We start from the raw sequence: 21,348 nt of genomic DNA on the forward strand, positions 1-21,348 counted from the left end.
CATGACGCAGGAAGCAAGTCAGACAACAGGTGGTGGGAGAGGTTGAGCAGGCTAGGACAAATTAAAGGTGGGCATGTTCAGAGGCAGGATTTGATCAGAGTCGCTGTACTGAGCACAGGCCCCAAGGGTCTTTGCAGCAGTGGGGAGGGGATTGGTGGGAAGGCAGCAATAATTGAAGAAAGTGCACCAATCTGGAAGGTGGATACTTTAGACTCCAATGTATAAAACATTGGTGAGGCCATGTTTAGAGTATTATGTTCAGCTTTCCTACACCAGGCTGTAGGAAAGATGTTGTCAAGCTGGAAAAGGGTGCAGAGAAGATTTATGAGGATGTTGCCAGGACTCAAGGGCCTGTGCAATAGGGAGAGGTTGAGCAGGCAAGGACTTTTATTCCTAGGAGCGCTGGAGGATGATGGGTAATCTTATAGAGATGTACAAAATCATAAGAGGAATAGATCGGGTAAATGCAGTCTTTTGCCCAGGGGAATCAAGAACCAGAGGACATAGGTTTAAGGTGAAGGGGGAGAGATTTAATAGGAACCCGAGGGGATCTTTTTTATTTTTTATTTTTTAAACACAAAGGTTGGTAGTGGTATGGAACGAGCTGTGGCGGAGGTAGTTGAGGCAGGTACTATCGTAACATTTAAGAAACATTCAGACTGGTACATGGATAGAATAGGTTTAGAGGGATATGGGCCAAATGCAGGCAGGTGGGACTAGTGAAGAGGGGCGTTGTATGATTCTATGACCATCTAAAGGCAACTAGGTAAGGCCAGGCTTGGGTTGATTGAAAGATACAGTATGGTAACAGGCCCTTCGGCCCACCAAGTCCGTGACGACCATTGACACTAGTTCCCATGTTATCCCACTAATGCATTCACGCCTTACACATGAGGGGCAATTTTGAAGATGCCAATTAACCTACAAACCCGCACGTCTTTGAGGTGTGGGAGGAAACCGGAGCACCCAAGGGAAACTCACACAAGTTACTGGGAGAATGTGCAATACCAGAAGTCAGAATCAAACCCGGCTCTCTGGTGATGTGAGACAGCAGCTCTTCGGCTGTGCCGCTTAAAATTGAAGAATGCCTTCACCCTCCATTCAAGACCTGCTTCAGTGAGTGAGGCTTGCACAGTATCATTTTGGGTTTGCACACTTTTATACAGTGCAGGGCACAAAAATGTTGCATTATGCAAAAGATTTTCTAGGCCACATGACTTGCATATACGTTGCCCCATCAGTACATATATCTGTCCTCAGACATAAAAACAAAAAGAGGTTTGAGCAAGGTGCTGACGACTTCAAATTCCTGTGAACCTGATCGCCAAACCAACAGTGAGCATTTTCAGGAGAATGGGAGAAGAAATGGTTAACAAAAGATGTTTGCTCCTCAAACAGTTTGGTGAATAAAACCACAAATGTCATGAAGATCACAAGAGCTAAATCTGAATAAGCCGATCTCAGCCAAAGCACTAGGAGCCCTGGGTTGGCAAGTGGAGTACACACGCCAGATTTATCAGTGCTTATTCCATTGTGACAAGCCCTTCCTGCCACCCATCTCCCTGCTCCTCACCCACCTCCAACCATGCTGGTAAAAGTATGCAAGACACAAGGCGAGAAAAGAATAAGCTGTTGGTCCATAAACAATAACCCCCTTTTTCATACAAAGAATGGTCATTAGTGTGTATACCAGAGGAAATCATATCCCATAAGCCTTAACAAAAAGGGATAAATATATATACACACATATAAAAATGATATCAAAGATGAATAGATAGGTACTAAATTTGATCACTGAATTGCTCTGGGAATCTGCATCAAGTAACACCAAAAGGAGTCTGACATTATTTGGCTCATAAACTCTTCACTGCTGCTTCATTTGAAAAAGGCAAAAATACAAAACAAAATACAGTATAGCAACTAATTCACAAAATTCTACAAATACCCACGATAGGTCCTTGGAGCAATGCCTTGTGATCTGTTGTACTCTTCAGAGTTAATTAATCAAAGTACTGATCACACATTATTATGTTCAAGTATCTTGGCTCGGCATTTATATACAGATAAAACAAATAATTTCTCTCACTATTCTTCCTCCTGGTATGAGTTGCAACAATAAAGGATGATTTGCTTGGTGGTGGGATGGGGAGTTGAAGGTAGTGAAGCCATTGCATAATATGATGTCATGATGGCTTCTCTTAATGAGTTACTTAGAAACACTGCTCAAGTAGAACATAACTGAAGGAGCAAATTCAATTTTCCAAACATGAACTTCAACTTATAAAAAAATGCCCAAATCTATTGTCATATTTTACAGATCAAAGTAAGCAATTGAAGATAAGGATTTAAGCTTCTTCCTACCCATGATATACCACAGAGTGCTGTCTGAATGTTCCAGGTATTTATTTTGTGGGCAGTCAGGCTAATGTTTGGTTCATCAATACTCAAAGCACCAAAGCTCTCAGCAAATCTGGCAAAAGAATCATTCCTTCTGGATTTCACGGACCCACATCTCCTTTCTCTTTTAGTGTCCTTTACTTTCAGAATATTTTATTGTAATGATTGCGTAACTTGACTGAAAACATACTGCTCTTCCCAGTTTTGCATGGCTCATGGAAAGGCTCAGCCTGACTGGTAGTTAGTCTAACTAACCTAACCGGTAGTTGAGCAAAGCCATGACTGGAGACTAGGGTGAAGGGGGAGTTCCTTCTTTCTATACCACTTCCCTCAATAATTTTTGAGCATGGATTATATTTCCCTCCATCCCAGAACTGATGTTTTTCTCTCCCCCACATACATGTGCCTCAGCCAAGTTCTTTTAACAACCTTGTGTAAGATGGTGGTAATCAAAGGTTTTGAGAAATTATATTTCAGATCAGAGCATTTAAAAAATATTTAAAAAAACAATTCCACAAGTAATTACAGAAATAAGAATATTGATGCCCGATTTCTAGGCATTAACCTCTTATCACAATCCTTTAGCTGCCTTGAAAACCAAATTGTTGCCTTTCACCACTGAACCAGATTAACAGGCCAATCAATGCTAATTCAGGCCTCTCAATCTTCAAGTGTCTCAAAGAGCAAATATTATGAATGGGAAATAAAATTATACTTCATTCTGCCCACTCGAGTACACTATTTGGTGCAATTACCCCTTTGTGCTACAAAGTTCTCTTTGTTCATTAACAGTGACCAGTGGCATTTCTCCAGCTGTATAATAAGCAATGTACCATTGGAATCAATAGTCCAAAGATGTAGTCCGTAAAAGGCAATGGTTTTTGCACCCAGTTTTTTTGTTTTGCCTCGTCTGCCTCCTTCCCAAATATCTGACAGGTCCAATATTAAAACTGCATGTGCTGCAAGGGACAGTACCATTGCCTGGTTATTATCAACGACCAGGGGATACTTCCATTTGAGAGACCTAGGTTCCTCTTGCTTTTTGCTTTGAAGGAACAGCATAAAACAGTTTCTGCTGGAAAGGCACGGCATTAAACCACCCCTCCCTCCTTTGTACTGGACATCAACGGCAGGTGATTGGAGTGTTACATTCTGTGCGTGTGTGTGTATTTATCATGACTGACGCAAATTGGATGACACACACATACAAAGGCATTAGTAAACTAGTCATTTCCTCCAGTTAGATTGTCAGTTTTCTGACTGAGATCAAGAGTCACCCATTCTCACCCTATCCCCACCCTCCCCTCACCTTCCAAAGTTCAAAAATAAACCCTTTGCTTGTTGTTGAGTTGCCAGGTATCTAGATAGAACCCTGAAGGTGATCCTCTATGTCCTTTTTATTTCTGACTTTGCTGGCAGACTATTGTGCCAGTAGTCTGGATTATCAAAGGCATGGATGTCAGCCTCAGTTATAAACACCGTACTGTCATCCAGGTATTCTGGGTTCTGCACAATGCTCACACAGCCATTGAGGTAGGCTCGTTTGTTCATGTACTCATATTCCTGGTTATCACTAGGTTTTGAGTCCGATTCCTTCCGATTCTCAGGTGACTGGGTGGTATTCACATCACCGGCTTTACTGATTAAGGGATCTGCATCGTTGGCAGGTTTCAGGTCCTCTGTAAGCAAAGCACAAAGACTTGTAATTCACTGGAAAATAACTAAATGCTGTGAATCTTTTATCTTCTTTGCTTCTGAGATGCATGTCTGACATGTATTTGAACAGTTTCTTGGACTGAGACATGCACACACACACGCACCAACACCCCCCCCCCCCCCCCCCCCCCCCCCCCCTTCCTCTGGTCATTTCCTAGCCTGGTGCAAAACAAATAACATAAAAGACCGTGGATTGAAACAGGACTTGCCTCATCTTTAGGTCTCTACTCGATCAGACATGATTGCATTTACCCCTTGAACCATTAGGTGGAACTACAATGCCGTACAATTATTGTATCAAGGATACTTACTGGCAAGAGAGTGTGATTTACGATTAAATGATAGAACAAGTTTGTGCTTGTATTAATATTTTATCCCACTCTGCAGGCACTTTACAGCCAATTAATTCCTTCTGCAGCGCAACTATTGCAGGCATATACAACAGCCCTGTTTATGCACTGCATAATCCCACAATTAAGAAATTAAATAAATAGCCAGTTAACCTGTTCTTGGTATGGTTGCCCAAGATATAAATTGTGTCTTGCTCTTCTAATAGCAGCATCAGATCTTTAGCACTCATCAGAATAATCATAGAAGGCCTTGATTTAATTTCTGATCTGATAGACACTTATCCAAAGAGCACTCAGTCACTACTCAAGTACCAGAATATATTTATTGCTCACAGTTTCCCACAAATCTACTTACTCCATAGCTACCAAGACTACACCTCCTCCTACCCTGTCCCTGGTCAGGACACTATCCCTTTCTTCCAGTCGCTCTGTCTTTTCTGCATCTGTTCTCCAGAGGAAGCTTTCCATTCCAGAAAATCAGGAAATGGGGGTTCCCTCGCATGTGCTTGATTGAGCCCTCACCGGCATCTCCTCCATTTTTTGCACGCACCATCTTCCCCGAGTCCTCTTGGTGCTGACCTTTCACACTGCCATCTTCCATATCCAGCACAATATTTCTGCCAGCTGCATCCTGATCCCACCACCAATCACATTTTCCCATCTCCAACCTTTATACTTTCCACAGGGACCACTCTCTCTGTGACTCCCTGGTTTCTATACTTCCTCCCTCACCACCATCCGGAGACCTAAATACCCCAACCAGGTGACACATATTCACACACACTTCCTCCAACCTCATCTATTGCATTCGTGCATCTAGTGCTCTCCCTGTGGCCACCTCTACATCGGTGAGCACTGTCACTTGTCAGCTCTTGCCCCACCTTTCCTCTCGTCCCTTTGTACTGACTAAATACCCTCGACTCTTTCAAGCCAACCCCAAATATCAACAGTGAATTCCCTCACAGATGTTACCTATCCTGCTGATTTCCTCCAGCAGTTCATTTGTCTGCTGCTGGATTAGACTGTCCAGATAGGTTATATGTTCAGATTGTAATTTAGACATGAGAAATTACAAATTATACCAGATTTAATTGGGCAATTTAGTTACTTCTTTTAGAAGTTTCATATTTTCTAAATTCCTGTGCAAAATTCCTATGCATTTCATTTTTATTTTTGTACTCAAACTCCAAGCAGAAGGTTCAAAGGGTGAATAGGTTTCTTACCAGCAGTAGTGTTTTTTTGTTCTGGCATCACATAGCCATTAATGTCCACCTCTGCTTCATCAGACGGGGAAATCATCATGTTTGTGCCATTGGAGAAACGTGCACTGCTGTCTCGCGAGCGGTGGCCACGGAGCTGGAGTGTTCCATTCAAAGATATCTCTTCATACAGATCAATTGAGGATGCTGTACCTCGACCCTCCGATGACTCCGAGATAGTCCGCGTCGTAGATTCATTCCGTGTCCTCAGTGAGCGCTTTGATCCCAGGTCTCCATTCTTCATCCCAGTCTAATAGATGAACAAGGCACTTTGTTATATGTCACTGTAGCTGGTAATGCACACATTCCTCTTATGTGGTATGGTTAAAGGACTTTTTGTAAGAGGTAAATAATTACACCATGAGCACATGGTCAAATTTTCATATTTATTGAGGTTTTCATGATCTCCTTCAGGGCCTCAATGCTACAGGAGGACCCTGACTGAGGGGATCAGTTTAGACCAGGGGTCGGCAACCTTGTTCTGCATAGGGGCCAGGATGCATGTCTGAGCGGATGGCGGGCCACATCTATCACGTGCCACACATGGGTCCCGCCCCGGATGGCAGGCATCAAATCACATGTTCACAGAAGGTAGACAAAATTGCTGAGGAAACTCAGCGGGTGAGGCAGCCTCATGCAATCCTTGCATGTCTCACCCGCTGAGTGTCTCCACCATTTTTGTCTAACTTCGATTTTTCCAGCATCTGCAGTTCTTTCTTAAACGTGTTCACAGAAGGTGCGCGGCCGTGCCGGCGGCTTTGCACAGGATGCGGTACAGCCAGAGCACGCGGCCACACTCGGGGCGGGCACTCGGTGGGCCGGATGGTTACGGGGAAGAAAATCCGCTTGCGGGACAGATGATTTTGGGTTACAGGTTGCATTCGGCCCGGGTGCCGTAGGTTGCCGACCCCTGGTTTAGACCTTACTTTAAAAGAATGTAGCCTGTCACTGGATTTTCTTTCTCACCAATGCTCCATCATGCTCTTATTTTCTTTCTTTTCTTTCTTACCTACAGTTCTCCCTAAACCGTACTACAGTCTGCTTGCACAGCTCCATAATTATCGTTATTACCGGCACTAAAGTTCCACTTTATGCATATTAAGATCTCTTTCTGTATCCCTATTGCAGAAGTGAATGTATAAGGAGAAGTGTATGAAGTATCTGGGTGGAGTCCCCAATTCTGGCTCAATTATTTCTCCAACTGAACCAAAAGAAGAATTGGATGACCAAATTCCCAATGCACAGTTTTGAGCAAGAAACACTGCAACAAAACTCGAATGCTGCCTTTTTTTTCGTTGCTGTTGAGACACTTCAGAATAGCATGTTGGTATAGGGTGTAGTGTATCGAAGCTGCATAGATGCCAATCTGTGATCCAGCAAATACCCACAATTGAATGGGTCCCTTCTGGTATTCCATACTCGAGGTACAGAAAAAATAATTCAGTCTTAAAAGTTAAACGTTTACATGGTGCGTGCTGCTTACAATATATATATTTTTAATATTTGTGAACAAATGCAATAGCTGCACTAAACATTCAAAGAATCGGGGCAAAGATTATCTAAACTTACCCTTTAAAATACCAAGACTAAGAATATTCCAATTATTTTTGAGACTATCTTTAATTGTTTCTATGTACTATCTAAATAAAACGTGATACTTTTGCTGCCGTTATCAGTGTCTCCAAATAGACTTCATTTTGTACCCACCTGCCGAGAGCCATCTTGACCAATGCCATTCATTGGCATATACGCAGCCGGTAAACTGTTGCTCTGCAAAAGAGACACAAGCATTACATTTGGAAGGGCACCCAACACGAATTGTCTCCAGTTGATCAGGAGACCATTTGGGATATCAGCAAACAAATGGTTTGAAAATAGGTCAGGCAGCAACTCTGAAGAACATGGATAGGTGAAATTTCAAGTTGGGATTTCTTCAGACCGATTGAAGGGGGGGGGGGGGGGGGGGGGGGGGAGAAGAAAGATGGGAGAGAGGGGGTGTTAAGGGGCTGTACATAACTAATCCAAGGTGTAGTTTAAGGAACCAGGTTCACAGCCAATTGAGTTTTGGAATAAGCAACAAACAATTTGCAAGTAGCCTTCGCCCTGGTCTCTCCATTATTCTTGTGATGCTATAGCTGAGGTCCTTATCCAAATGACCAGTTCTCTACATACTAGCTGAGATTATTAACATGTCCCTTCACCAGAGACCAAGGGGAAACTGAGCAGCTGAACTGGATGTCGCTCCACATTCACACAGTTATTAGCAGAGGTATTCAGATCATACCAAAAGCGGAACCCTGGCTGATATTTTTCTCTCCCTTGCTTAGGAGCGCCAAGCCATTACTACTATCCCAGCTAAGATCATCCAACTGGAAAGTCAAATTTAGTTTTTTTTTGGTCGATAACAAATTGATCATTTACCCCACTAAACCATGAGGAAATCAGCTAATTCTCTCAATATGTCAGGAGAAATTAGCTTACAACTCTGCACTCTCTCAGCTAGCTAGTTGATTCAAAGGATATTGAGAATGGGCAATAAAAGCTTGGTGTTGCCAGAGACGTCTGCGCATCACACAAACTGATTGCTTTGTGCAATCAACATCTAGGAAAGACTGAAGGGAACTAAGTCCCCCCAAATAATCTGCTCTTGCCACAAAACCCTAGATTAATATTCGCCCATTTCATACCCTGGTTGATTCAATCCTCAGCCGTACCACACCAGATGATGGGTTATCCAGTGTGGTCTCCATCAAATCTTCATCCAGATCATCACAATCCACAAGATCTTCCTCATATTCATGCAGGGTCCTTTGGTCACTAACGTATGTATTGTTAGCCCTGTCATCACCCTAAGGAAAGATACAGAATGCTTAACGATACAGTTGGCAGCCTATCAACAAAACAGGGACATCCTCAAGTAGGCAATGATACTGTTAAATCAACAGAATATAGGCAAACCTGATATGTAATTACTGAATCTGTTCCATTCTGTATTAGTTTTTTTGCACAATCCGCAAGCATTGCCACTTTTAATTTCACTGCACATCTCGTATGCGTATGTGACGAATAAACTTGACTTGACTAAAAAGTTCCATCTTAGTTGCGGTATAATGCAAAGGAAGTCCGTGGCAAATCTACCCAAATCACTACTGTAATTCGGAGCAGGATATCCAATAGAGAATGGTGAGAATGTGGCGCTTGCTATCATTGAGTGGTTGTGGTAAATGACATTGATAGATTAACAGAGAAATGAGATGAACAAAACAGAGATTAGAAGACAATGCTCGCAGGAATTACTGATAGACTGTTCTCAAACTTATTTCCACACATTCATATCACAGAAACAAACCTCAATAACCAAATATCGAGCTGGATCCCGGGCCATTCGAGAAAATTCTGCACCAAGTTCTTTGAATGTTGGGCGACTGTCTTCGTCGATCATCCAACCTGTTTTAGAAAAATGAAGAGAATTACGTTTTGTTGCACCCCAACTGTACATTGAGGGAAGAGGGTAGACGGGAAGCAGATCATGGAACCCAGATTCTTGCATGTAACTCATTCAGAAAGTCAGTAATCTTTATGAATCTTTAGCCAAAAGTCTCAAGATCTGAAACCCAAGGAGGGGGAAAATAGAAAGAGCATGGAATTTTACACAAGGCCTTTTAAAATCCATGTCCTTTTTCTATTAAGGACATTCAAATGGGGATAGATGGCCCGTGATATATCCATACCATGCAATCCTGGCAGCATATTGACAACATATTGAAGGCTTTCATAATTATACACACATGCAAAATACATGTTACCACAGTAAATCTTTTTGACCTCCATTACTACAGCTCGCATAAACTACAACAGATCTCACTGAATCACCTGATAATCTGATCAATATGCTTTCATGTTTGGATCTTGTTGCTGCTATTTGGATGTGAATAGTAATGTTGATGAGCAAAATAATTATCTATTTAATGTTCAACGATAATAACTCAAACATTTCAATCACTCCATCATTGGGACTAAATTCTGGAAGTCCTTCTTTAAACCCGTTTCTCTATCTTCTTCAAAGATACTTTTAAATTCACTTGTTGCACCACGCTTTTTAGCGCGTGTTATTTTCTTATGGTTTGATGCAAGATTCTTTTTGATGAAGCTTCTGTGAAGTTCTTTGGGACATTTTACTCATCAATTACAGACTGCATAGAAGACAACACATTGATGCTGTTTCCCAAGTTGTCATATATTCTATGCAGCTTCAAATGATATATCATAATCTATGATACAAGGCGTTATTATTCAATACTCCGATTTTTAGTAACCGTCTATTTTGATTTGACAAAAAATCCTAGAATCTGTGCTTTCAAAGTTAGGGATAGAGAAACAAGATGGGCCAATTTGCTCCCTTGAGGCCGTTTCACTAATCAATGATATCAAAACTGCCATGCAATCTAGCTCCGTATATCACAATACCTTTGGTTAACAAAAAAAAAAATAATGTCTTAGATTTATGATTGACAATTGACCTAATATCAATTGTTATTTATGCAAGAGAGGTCCAAATCGCAACTGTCTGTTGCCTGCAGAAATGTTTCCTGATTATCCTCGGAAGGCCAAGCTGTAACTATTAGTCTATTGCGCGCTTATTTCTAATGCCAGTCTCTCAAACAAATGGAAGTGGTCACTCTACCCAGTCAGTTCTCTCTAAATCTTTAATATCTTGGAAACTTCAATCAAACCATCCCTTAATCCACCTAAAATTCTGCAGGTAAAACCCTTGTCTTTAGTCACATACTTACATTTCACCATCACCATGTAGACATCAATGGTACAGATCTGAGGCTGTGGCAAACGTTCACCTTTCTCCAAGAGACCGGGGACCTCACGAACAGCAATGCCCTCGTACGGTTTACTACCAAATGTCATCAGCTCCCATATGGTGACACCTGCAAAGAGCACACAATATTTTAAAACTCGAAATCTGGTACCTCCTATGGACACAGACAAAGGAGTTAAAGTTCACTTCAATGGCAACGCTGAACATACAAGCTGAAAATTGCTGTTGGTACAATTGAGGTTTAATTGAGAATTACTTGGGTTTCTGAGGAACTGCTTTATTCAACAGACTCCTAATTTTAGTGGAGTATGAAAAGATTTTCTTGGAAGCCAGCCAATGCAGAAGATGCAGTAAAGTTGTGCTGGAGAGGCCACAGTGGCTGTAAATGTCAAGCAACTGATGGCCATATAGGAAGAATAACCAGCTTTAATGATTGGATGCCAAGAAGCCCATTTGGTAAGGTTCAAGGCGTGAAACACGATATGAGACTCATGACCATTCCTCTCCACCTTCTCCCTTCCCTCTCACCCCTTCTCCCTTCCCTCCTGGCATCACAGACATAGGAGATACTGTCAGTGCAACTCAGCATCCTGAGCCCACAAGAGGTGGGAAAAGACCGACAAGAGGATGTTCCAGGAATGTGCTCCACACAATGAGTGCTATCTCATGTGCACAAGTGCATGCAAACACACCTGCATACAACATTCTTCATTGACTGCTGGAAGGTGATAAATAGTTGGATACGATTCGCTGGAATAATATCACGCCATAATAAAACAAGGACGCATTTTTTTAAATCTTAAATGGGAACACTCAGGAGATTTACAGCATTTTATAGTTGGAGTTGTACAAGGAACATACACAGGATAATCTTTTAATAACTTTCCACATATCCTTAATGGTCATTTGTAGATGTTCCTACATCACTGTGCTGTGAATTCTCTATACTCATGAACCACCAGTAGGAGAGAATGCACTCAATCAAGAGGCAGCTTAAGTCATCACCAAGGATGGGGATCTTTGTGGGAGTGGTGGTCAACAAACAAAGGTTTATGTCTTCCATTATAGTGTCCATGTCCTGCAATATTCCACTAAGTGATAGTCTCGGAGATACCACACTGTAGCAATATCCCAATAGTGTATTGCATGGAAAGTCATGCTTGAAGGTGATGATTGCAGGTAGAGGGAAAAGCTGACAGCCACAGCTGGAATACCTGACCAAGCCAATCCTCGTCACACCCTACATTCTTATCACCATCTTCAGAATACACAGCTGCACAGACCCCAGAAGAGGTAACAGGCAAGGTCTCAATCTGGTGCCATATCCAGTTCATCAAATATCTCCCCACATGGGACAGTAAGCAGGCTGGACTAGTCAGCCACAACAACAGTCACCCCACCCTGACAGAAGCAGGCATAATGCCTTCACAGTGTACAACACAAAATCTCTGGCCTCCCAACAGATTGTTCATGAAATCATACAATTCAACAAGAGAATCGATTTGAAGAACTCGTGATTTCAGGTACGTCAGAAACACGTGCGGAGTTAAATTACATTCACACTGACCAGAAGAAGAGGCTTGCATTTCTGTAGCGCTTATTATCACCTCAGGTTATCCCAAAGTGTTTAGCGGACAAAAAAAGTCATTTTGTATTGTTGGTACTATAATGTTGCTTAATACAGCAGACAATTTGCGCACAGCAAACTCCCACAAATTGCAATACGATAATGATAAGTAATCTGCTGGAATTTTTTCAGATGTTAAGGAACAATGCTGGCCTGGAACTCCTTCGGCCTTCTTCAAAATAGAGGCATTGGATTATTTGCGTCCACTTGCGAAGGAGATAACATCTTGGTTTAACAGATCATCTGACAGACAGCACAAGTGTGAGTGCAGCACTCCCACAGTACTGCACTTCAGTGCTGAACTAGGTGTCTGTAAATGCACAATGTTTGAAAGAAATGAACAACGCTAGTTTTGTGCTTATATTTATTTAGAATTCTTTAGCATATTGACAAAAGCCAGTAAAGAATGGGAATAGGTTTCCAAATGAGGAAATTGCAGGACAGTGGTGTTTTTTCTTCAGTTACTCTTCAGTACAGATTACAGCTTTAAGAAATAGCACACATTGGAATTAACCTTAAATCTGCATCTGAAACACTAGTTCTACTTGCTGCATTATGGGTTAGCAACAAATTCATTGTCCTTTACACTTCCTGGTCCACGATGGCTTTGCCAGACTTTATCTGGTCGACAAATGTTCAGTAGGGGGCGCTGCACTGGCAGCAGCCTGTCGGCAGCGTGTCCGTCTTTTTTCAACTTTTTTTTTTTTTTTAGTATGTTTAAAAGTTTGTTTTTAAAGTTTCTTTGTGTGTTATGTGTGGGGGGTGGTGTGCGGGGGTAAGGGGGAAACCGTTTCGGCCGCCTCTTCCATGGAGAGGCGACTTTTTCAGGTCGCCTCCCCCGTGGCCTAACAGCATGGATCGGCGCGGACTTTCCCGGAGACGCGCCCGGAGCTTCAGCGGCGGGCGCAGCGTGGACTCTCGGCGCGGAGCGGGTGAGACCTCGCTGGAGGGGAGCGCTCCGTTACGCTGGCCCGCGACAGCCGGCAGCCTGAAGCCACAGTCTGCAGAACTCCAGCTGGTGCGGCGTCTACGCCCGGGATCCCTCGTGGAGGACCCGGGGGGGAAGAAGTAGCTTCCACCGCCGGCCCGCGGCCGTCTTCTACCGCGGGCGCGGTATGGACTTAACATCTCCCCTGGAGGGGAGCTTCGACCGCCGGCCCTGCAGACTGCGGTGCTTCCGGCTGCGGCACGGCAGGTACTTTAAAACTTTGACCGCCGGCCTGCGGCCTACACCAGCCTGAAGCCACGGTCTCTGGTTGCGAAGAGCCGATCCTGGACTCACCTTGACTTTGACTTTGTCCCTTACCATCTGGACGCCCGCAGCAACGGCTGTGGAGGGTGGAGGTCCCGACCACGGGGGAAAATGGAGGAGGACTGGCCAAGCTCTGTGCCTTCCACCACAGTGATGAATGCTGTGGTGGATGTTTGTGTAAAATTTTTATTGTGGTTGTGTTCTTTATTACTGTACCGCTGCTGGCAACCCAAATACCACCGACCTTGGTTGTGTGGCAATTAAATTATATCAATTATATCAATCAATATCATATTTTCTTTACAGTGCAAAGCAAACAAATGTGTTGCAGTTGACACTGGGGTGGGGAGGAATTGTACCACACAATTAAAGCTTCTTTTTAAGATCCCAATGATTTTTGTGATAATGATTCTAATGGTAACACAAGAATATTTGTGTCTATTTCCAAATAGCACAACATTTTGCACAGGAATCCGAATAACAATACATGTTCTGCTGAATAACGTCTAATCACAGTTTTCGAGAAGCAGACAGCAAATGGACACCTTACGATACTACATATTAACTCAGTAATAATCCCAAATCACAGATATTTGGTTTAAGCCATCAGCAATTTCCAGCCTATACTTCCCTCTTCTCCCACATATTTTCTCATAGACATACGTGTGGTAACCCATGAACACATCTCTAATGTCAGATTTTCATAACAAATCCCAGATCTCTCTCTCGATTCATTTGTGTCAATATTTTCCCATTAGTCTTGTAATGCATCTAATTAGGGTGTATCAACAAGTGGAGGAGTTTATACTAAATTACATAATATAGCACCAGCCAAATGTTGCCTTCCCAAACAATGTTCCCTGTTTGTGCCCATTCCTTTGACCTTATTAACCACCCTGTTGTTTTGCTAGCATCTCCTGATTGAACTAAAATGATCAACATGTTATTTGAAAATGGCAAAACAGTCCTAACACTGATCCCTCTCGTCCAATCATCCCTTCCACACTCTGCACAGATCCTTTGACTCCAATCGGCCAACAACAGTTTGATAGCAAGTCCTTTTTCTGAGGCCAATTTAACAAAGTTGAAGTAAGACACATTTCTGTCATATTCTCTCTGCTCCCTCAGAAAACGAATACATTATTCGGGACATTATTAAGGTCTATACTGCCTCTTCAACATCTCCAACACAAAGACCTCCTCCCCCTATCCCACCAGAAATGTTGCTTAACTACAGAAATGAAGTATTTTTGCATCAATTTTGTTTAAATATGAAATAATGCTGTACTGCACTTTTAATAATAAAAAAAATGCTTCCATAGGTATATAACTCACCATAACTCCACACATCACTTTGGTGGGTGTATCTTCTAAAGTGGATGCTCTCTAGTGCCATCCATTTAATGGGCATCTACAGCAGGCAACAGACAGACAGACTCAACAACAAAGCAACAAAAGGGTGGGGCAATTTTTTTTTACAACAATGAAGACAAATGTTTGCCTTTTATGGCACTAGGCCCCTGGTGCAGACATTGATTTAGTTATTGCCTAATTCACAGTCCACGGTGATTTTGTGCCCAATAAAACGAATGGGCAGAAAATCAAGGGAGCCTTGAATGAGAAGCAAGTCTAAATTTCTGCCAATATGCTTTCAGCATGTAAAGCTCCCCTGAATGGGAACATTTAAAAATATCACATCTTGGGGCCTTGGTGAGACCATACCTGGAGTATTGCGTACAGTTTTGGTCTCCTAATCTGAGGAAAGACATTCTTGCCATAGAGGGAGAACAGAGAAGGTTCACCAGACTGATTCCTGAGATGGCAGGACTTTCATATGAAGAAAAACTGGATAGACTCGGCTTGTACTCACTAGAATTTAGAAGATTGAGGGGGGATCTTATAGAAACTTACAAAATTCTTAAGGGGTTGGACAGGCTAGATGCAGGAAGATTGTTCCCGATGTTGGGGAAGTCCAGAACAAGGGGTCACAGTTTAAGGATAAGGGGGAAGTCTTTTAGGACCGAGATGAGAATTTTTTTTTCACACAGAGTGGTGAATCTGTGGAATTATCTGCCACAGAAAGTAGTTGAGGCCAGTTCATTGGCTATATTTAAGAGGGAGTTAGATGTGGCCCTTGTGGCTAAAGGGATCATGGGGTATGGAGAGAAGGCAGGTACAGGATACCGAGTTGGATGATCAGCCATGATCATATTGAATGGCGGTGCAGGCTCGAAGGGCCGAATGGCCTACTCCTGCACCTATTTTCTATGTTTCTATCTAAAACCAATTTACAAGGCATGTTGCCTTGTCTTATTTATGTAATATGGTGATGTTGCACACAAATACATTTCCTTAAATCAAAATCAAGGTCTAAAGCATATGTGCCAAACATGATCATTGCAAGCAATGAATCCCTCAATAACATTGAAACATTTCAGATCTTGCATCAGTTTGACAGAGGCTGTTGCTTCTGCTTTCAATGGTTATTACATGATCCAGCTTGCTCAACCAATTCAACTCTAACTTCATTCACAAGGAGTGACACAATGTTGACGATTTAGAAGTAGCTGCAGATTTGGGTCAGCAATGTAGTTATAGTTTGCGCCTCTGAAATTCAGCTCAAATGCATGCAGCTGCATTTCCATTCCTGTCCCTTTAATGTGACGGCAGAACCTGTGGCTTTATTTATGCCCATTCTAGTAAAGTGCCAGTTTCAACAATATAAAATGTGTTTTTGTGCAAGCCAGTTTTTTCCACTGTCTAAGTTCACTGCGTTTAACCGGAGTGAAAATTTAACATTAGCGATGTTCATTTTGCGCAGAACTGTTGACAACCTTAGATTGTGTAAAATAATCTTTCCCAATTTACAATTTGAGATTCCCTAGACTACTGAATGTGGCCTATATAACAAAGCCTTTCCTTTCAAGTAGCTTCTAAATATGTAACAGAGGAAAGCTGATGAAACCACAGAATCTCAGAAATGGGCAAAAGAAAAATAAGGCAAAAGTGCTGGAGAAACTCAGCAGGTGAGGCAGTATCTATGGAGCGAAGGAAATAGGCAACGTTTCAGGTCGAGACCCTTCTTCAGACTGATGTAGGGTGGGGGGGGGGGGGGGCAGGAAGAAGAAAGGAAGAGGAGGAGCCAGAGGGCTGAGGGAGAGCTGAGAAGGGGAGGAGACAGCAAGGGCTACTCTTCCTTTCTTCTTCCTGCCTCCCCCCCCCCACCCTACATCAGTCTGAAGAAGGGTTTCGGCCCGAAACGTTGCCTATTTCCTTCGCTCCATAGATGCTGCCTCACCCGCTGAGTTTCTCCAGCACTTTTGTCTACCTTCAATTTACCAGCATCTGCAGTTCCTTCTTGAACAGAAAAATAAGAGTTCCACATAAATGTTAATGTGCAGTAGTGACTATTGCTCTGTAGGTAATGGTAGCTGCCTATTTGCGCACAGCAGGAAGCTGCAATTGCCGATGAGATGAATGGCCTATTGACTGGTTTGTTGAACTTTGGGGGAATTCCCCACCCTGTCTTTAATTAATAAATGAGATCTTTAACACCCAATTATATAAATTGACAGGACATTGGTTTAATAGCAGGGATGAAGGGCAATGGGCGAGCAGCTCTTCACTCATGACTATTTGCGCAAAACCAGTTGTACAAGATGACTGACAAATTTGTGGACAAGTGTTGTACGTCTTGCAGTTGCTTTTTGTAAAAATAAAACAAAATTCAGGTATTTTCTGACAGAACAACAAGAGAGCAGTTGAGATGGGGGATTAGCCACGGTCTTATTGAATAACAGATCAGGATCAAGGAACTGACTCGCCCTTTCTTTTATAGATACAAAGTGCTGGAGTAACTCAGCTGGTCAGGCAGCACTTCTGGGGAAACATCGATAGGTGACATTTTGGGTTTGGACCTTTCATTTGATTGAAGGGGAAAGAAACAATCTTTTTCTTTTGTACTTTTGAAACTTCATAAGAGATTCTCATTTCGTGAATATATTCATTGTCCTTTTCCAATAACTTTCTTTCTTCTGAAACATTGCCTGCGTTCGGAATGCATCGCTATCTTTGGGAGCAGAAACCTGAATGACTGAGACTATTTGTAATGCCTCCAATATTACCGACAGTTACTGGGGGAATCAAACCTGGGATTTTCTTGGTCTACATAGGGGTAGGCATGCAAATAAATGTTCTCTTCAAATATTATAAATTAATGAATTCCCACTTCCCTGACGTATCAAAACCAACATTTATGGAATTAGTAACTTAATATTTTCTGCTTAGTAGAAAACTTAACCAAGAAAAATGACAAACCTTAACTTCATCAAAGAAATACTTTTTCTCGTCTAATGCCAAGAGGTTGGTGATGCCAAAGTCCGTGATCTGAACATGACTAGGTGATTTCACAAGTACATTTCTGGCAGCCAGGTTCCGATGAATCATCTTCTTCTCCTCCAGGTATCTCATACCCTGTGGTAACAATGTAAATGTATTTAACTCGGACATAAGCAACGATAAGTATCATCCCAATAGTCCATTTAGAGAGGTTCTCCCCACCAAGGGCTCACTAGCACCTGATCTTCAATAAAGCTATACAGAATGTTTGACATGCCAAGCATGACTGGTTCCTGTGCGGTTCCGAATAAATTTCAAGACCCTCCTCTATGTCTATAAAGCCTTTAATGGGCTTGCCCCCACCTACATCAAAAGTCTGCTTACCCACCACACCACCTCCAGGTCCCTCAGATCGGCCGACTTGGGGTTACTGAACATCCCGCGGTCTAGGCATAAGCTCAGAGGCGACCGCGCCTTTGCGGTTGCAGCTCCTAGACTGTGGAACAGCATCCCTCTTCCCATCAGAACTGCCCCCTCCATCGACTCCTTTAAGTCGAGACTTAAAACTCATCTCTTCTCCCAAGCCTTTCTTGACGTCCTCTGAGTGAGGGTTATATGTATATAGTGATGTATGTATTTAATCTATGAACCACTGTTGTATAACGTTAGTACCTCCACCAATGTAAAGCACTTTGGCCAACGAGAGTTGTTTTTTAAATGTGCTATAGAAATAAAAATGACTTGACTTGACTTGAAGCAGAGGAGCATAGACACAAGGTCCCACTTACCTTGGCAATCTGAACACACCAGTTGAGAAGCTTTTGGGACTGGATGTTATCCTTGTTCTTGTGGAGGTACTCAAGGAGAGAGCCAAGTGGCAGGAGCTGTGTGACTATCTGGAGTGGGGCTCCGGGGCAGATTCCAAGAAGCCGCAGGACATGATGGTGATCCAGACTGCCCACCATCAACATCTCCTGTAAATACAAGGTAACATGAAATACAAAGTACAGCATGTACCAACAGTAAGCCTTTTCCATGGTGAGATACAGGGATAATTGGTGAGCTATTTTCTCCACTAGTTGTTCAACTCCAGACCATCTATGGGAAGGCAAGGAATGAGGGACAAATTCAGTCAATACCATTACTATCAACACAAATCATCCTCAGTCCCAGAAACCTATCTGGTTCACCAAATTCCATCAGGCAAAGACATTCATGCCTAGTCTGGGCCTATAGGTGACTCCAAATAAGAGCTAAACTCACATGAGTTGCTCCATCTGCCATTTAGTGGATTAGAAAAATCCCTCTTCAAAAAAGAGCAGGAGAATTTTCCCTTAATATCTTGGCCATAGTGATTTACACTTTCCCTCTCAGTTCAGGGGCCATTAGAAATAGACAAGAAATAAAAGATTGACAACCACATCTATATCCTTTGAATGATTAAAAAAATGGCAGGTTTACCTCATTCACAGTCCTTGAAGCCTCAGAGCAATGCTCCTCCTGTAAGACCTTGATGGCCACTGGAATCTTTACGGACTCACCCTCAGGGATCCAGAGACCCTAGGAACAGAAATCTTATCAGGTCATCAGGAATAAAAATAACTAAGGTGGACTCACATGAGCATTGGATCTGGCTCAGCTCAGCACAAAGTAGTCTCTAAGTCTTCATCTCATTAATCTCATTCATTCACCTCACTTCCTATCACCAAAGTTTTTTCTAGTGTATCACAATTTCTTCCCGATAAATCGAAACATTTATATTGGTAATTGAGTACCTGGTTTTATTCTCCCATCATTTATGTGCTGACATTATTTTGCCCCACTGCGCCTTATATAAAGTAATTCATAATAGAACCCACTTTTGTGTAAGAGGTCACATTGCACTATTGTGCACTAGCTGGGGTTCAATGGGCAGTACTCAGTCCTCGGAGTCTGTCAGTGGTCGGTTTAAGACCCACTCCAGACTCTTGAGCACAATAAGCCAGGCTGTCACTACCGCTCAACGTCAAGGGAGTGTTGCAGTCTCTTCCAGATAAGGCATTAAATTGGGGATCTCTCCCAAGTGGATGCAAAAATATATTGAGCAAGAAAATTCATTGCCATATTTCCTGCATCATAATAGTGTCTACACTTTAAAAATGCTCATACACTTCAGGACATCCTGAGAGGTGCCACTAGCCTTTCTATTTACACATTCCAATTGACTGCAACAGCACATCATGATCAATCCCAATAACAAGGTCAGTTTGAAAGAGACTTATAATTTGTTTGAGTCTGTTTAGCATCAGATAACCTTAGACCTCAACCATGGTTCCTCAACCGTAGACCTCAACCTTAGACCTCAAGTAATGGCTAGAATCCAGCAGTCTTAATTAATATTGGACTAACAGCTGTATGCAAGAATTGTGATATTAAAAGACTCAAAAAAGGCAGATTGTAGAAACAAGAAACTGCAGATGCTAGTTTACAAAAAGGCAGAGTTGCAGGTCAACATTATCCTGCAGTGACCTATGCCCACTAACCTTGTACACCGTTCCGAATACTCCAGACCCCAGCACCTTAACTTTCCGCAGTTCCGTCTCCTTCAGAATCCGTGTGTTCACCTGATTGGGTGAGTCGGCGCTGGGATCAAGGGGATCAAGCATCTAATGAAAGGAAACAAAATCACAAACGCAATGTGTTATCCTGATGGTAATGGTGTTTGATGTTATTGATAGGATTTTGTTGCATGTCGAAAAATCAAGGCTCCAGAGACCCAAAATTGGTCAACACTCTTTTGAGAGTTTCTTCCTCACAGCAGACTCAGTGGAGCTCACACTAACGTCACTAAAAGCAACCTCACGCTCTTGACATTGTCCATCTAGGACGACCTCTCACCTCTGTCTCCAGATATCGCCGCATTGCCCTCTTTTTCCGAATGATCTGCCTTCTCCAGTAAACGACAGCCAGCAGCACCACAAGCATCACAGCCATCAGTCCTCCAACAACTGCTGCTACAATCTGAGGGATTTGTCTAGATTCAAAATAATACAAGTCAAGGCAGGTTTTGCCTCACGAAATATGGCAAGAAGGTCATTCCTTTCCTTCTCAAAATAATAAAATCTACAGTGGTTCGAACAAGATTAGCTACATCAGAGCTTTAAAGGTCACACCAATTGTACTGCCAAACAAATGTGCAGATTAGAATTTGCAAAATGGATCTGTGCAGCATAGTTCAATGCTGTGTCTATGGCACTCCAATGCACAAAGGGAGCGATTTACTTTGACTGTCAGCTGGCTATTGGTCATTGAAGAGGAGTGATTCTGAAAGAAAGCATGCTTGCACGAGTGAACAAGAGGGAGGGCACGCACGAGAGAGGGAGCTAGAGAGGGGAAGAGAGTGAGAGTGAGAGTGAGGAGAGGAGGGAGAGAGAGAGAGGAGGGAGAGAGAGAGAGAGGAGGGAGAGAGAGAGAGAGAGGAGGGAGAGAGAGAGAGGAGGGAGAGAGAGAGGAGGGAGAGAGAGAGGAGGGAGAGAGAGAGGAGGGAGAGAGAGAGGAGGGAGAAAAGGAGGGAGAGAGAGAGAAGTGGAGAGAAGGAG

General features: G+C 42.7%; 1 protein-coding gene across 2 annotated transcripts in view; it reads right to left on the bottom strand.

Moving 5' to 3' along the window:
* Nucleotides 1–946: 946 nt before the first annotated feature.
* erbb3 (erb-b2 receptor tyrosine kinase 3) overlaps nucleotides 947–21,348 on the bottom strand; it is a 100,505-nt gene continuing 80,103 nt past the window's right edge. For both annotated transcript variants that reach the window (XM_033015828.1, XM_033015830.1), the window contains exons 17-28: nucleotides 20,648–20,783; nucleotides 20,293–20,415; nucleotides 19,232–19,330; nucleotides 18,559–18,744; nucleotides 17,750–17,905; nucleotides 14,768–14,843; nucleotides 10,516–10,662; nucleotides 9,072–9,169; nucleotides 8,410–8,571; nucleotides 7,430–7,492; nucleotides 5,687–5,972; nucleotides 947–4,076 (exon numbers count right to left, since the gene is read on the bottom strand). In XM_033015828.1, the coding sequence (XP_032871719.1) occupies nucleotides 3,784–4,076; nucleotides 5,687–5,972; nucleotides 7,430–7,492; nucleotides 8,410–8,571; nucleotides 9,072–9,169; nucleotides 10,516–10,662; nucleotides 14,768–14,843; nucleotides 17,750–17,905; nucleotides 18,559–18,744; nucleotides 19,232–19,330; nucleotides 20,293–20,415; nucleotides 20,648–20,783 (1,825 nt within the window). In that variant the 3' untranslated portion in view covers nucleotides 947–3,783. The remainder of the gene's footprint in view (nucleotides 4,077–5,686; nucleotides 5,973–7,429; nucleotides 7,493–8,409; nucleotides 8,572–9,071; nucleotides 9,170–10,515; nucleotides 10,663–14,767; nucleotides 14,844–17,749; nucleotides 17,906–18,558; nucleotides 18,745–19,231; nucleotides 19,331–20,292; nucleotides 20,416–20,647; nucleotides 20,784–21,348) is intronic.

The sequence above is a fragment of the Amblyraja radiata genome, chromosome 46 (genome assembly GCF_010909765.2).
Source record: "Amblyraja radiata isolate CabotCenter1 chromosome 46, sAmbRad1.1.pri, whole genome shotgun sequence".
NCBI classification, from domain to species: Eukaryota; Metazoa; Chordata; class Chondrichthyes; order Rajiformes; family Rajidae; genus Amblyraja; species Amblyraja radiata.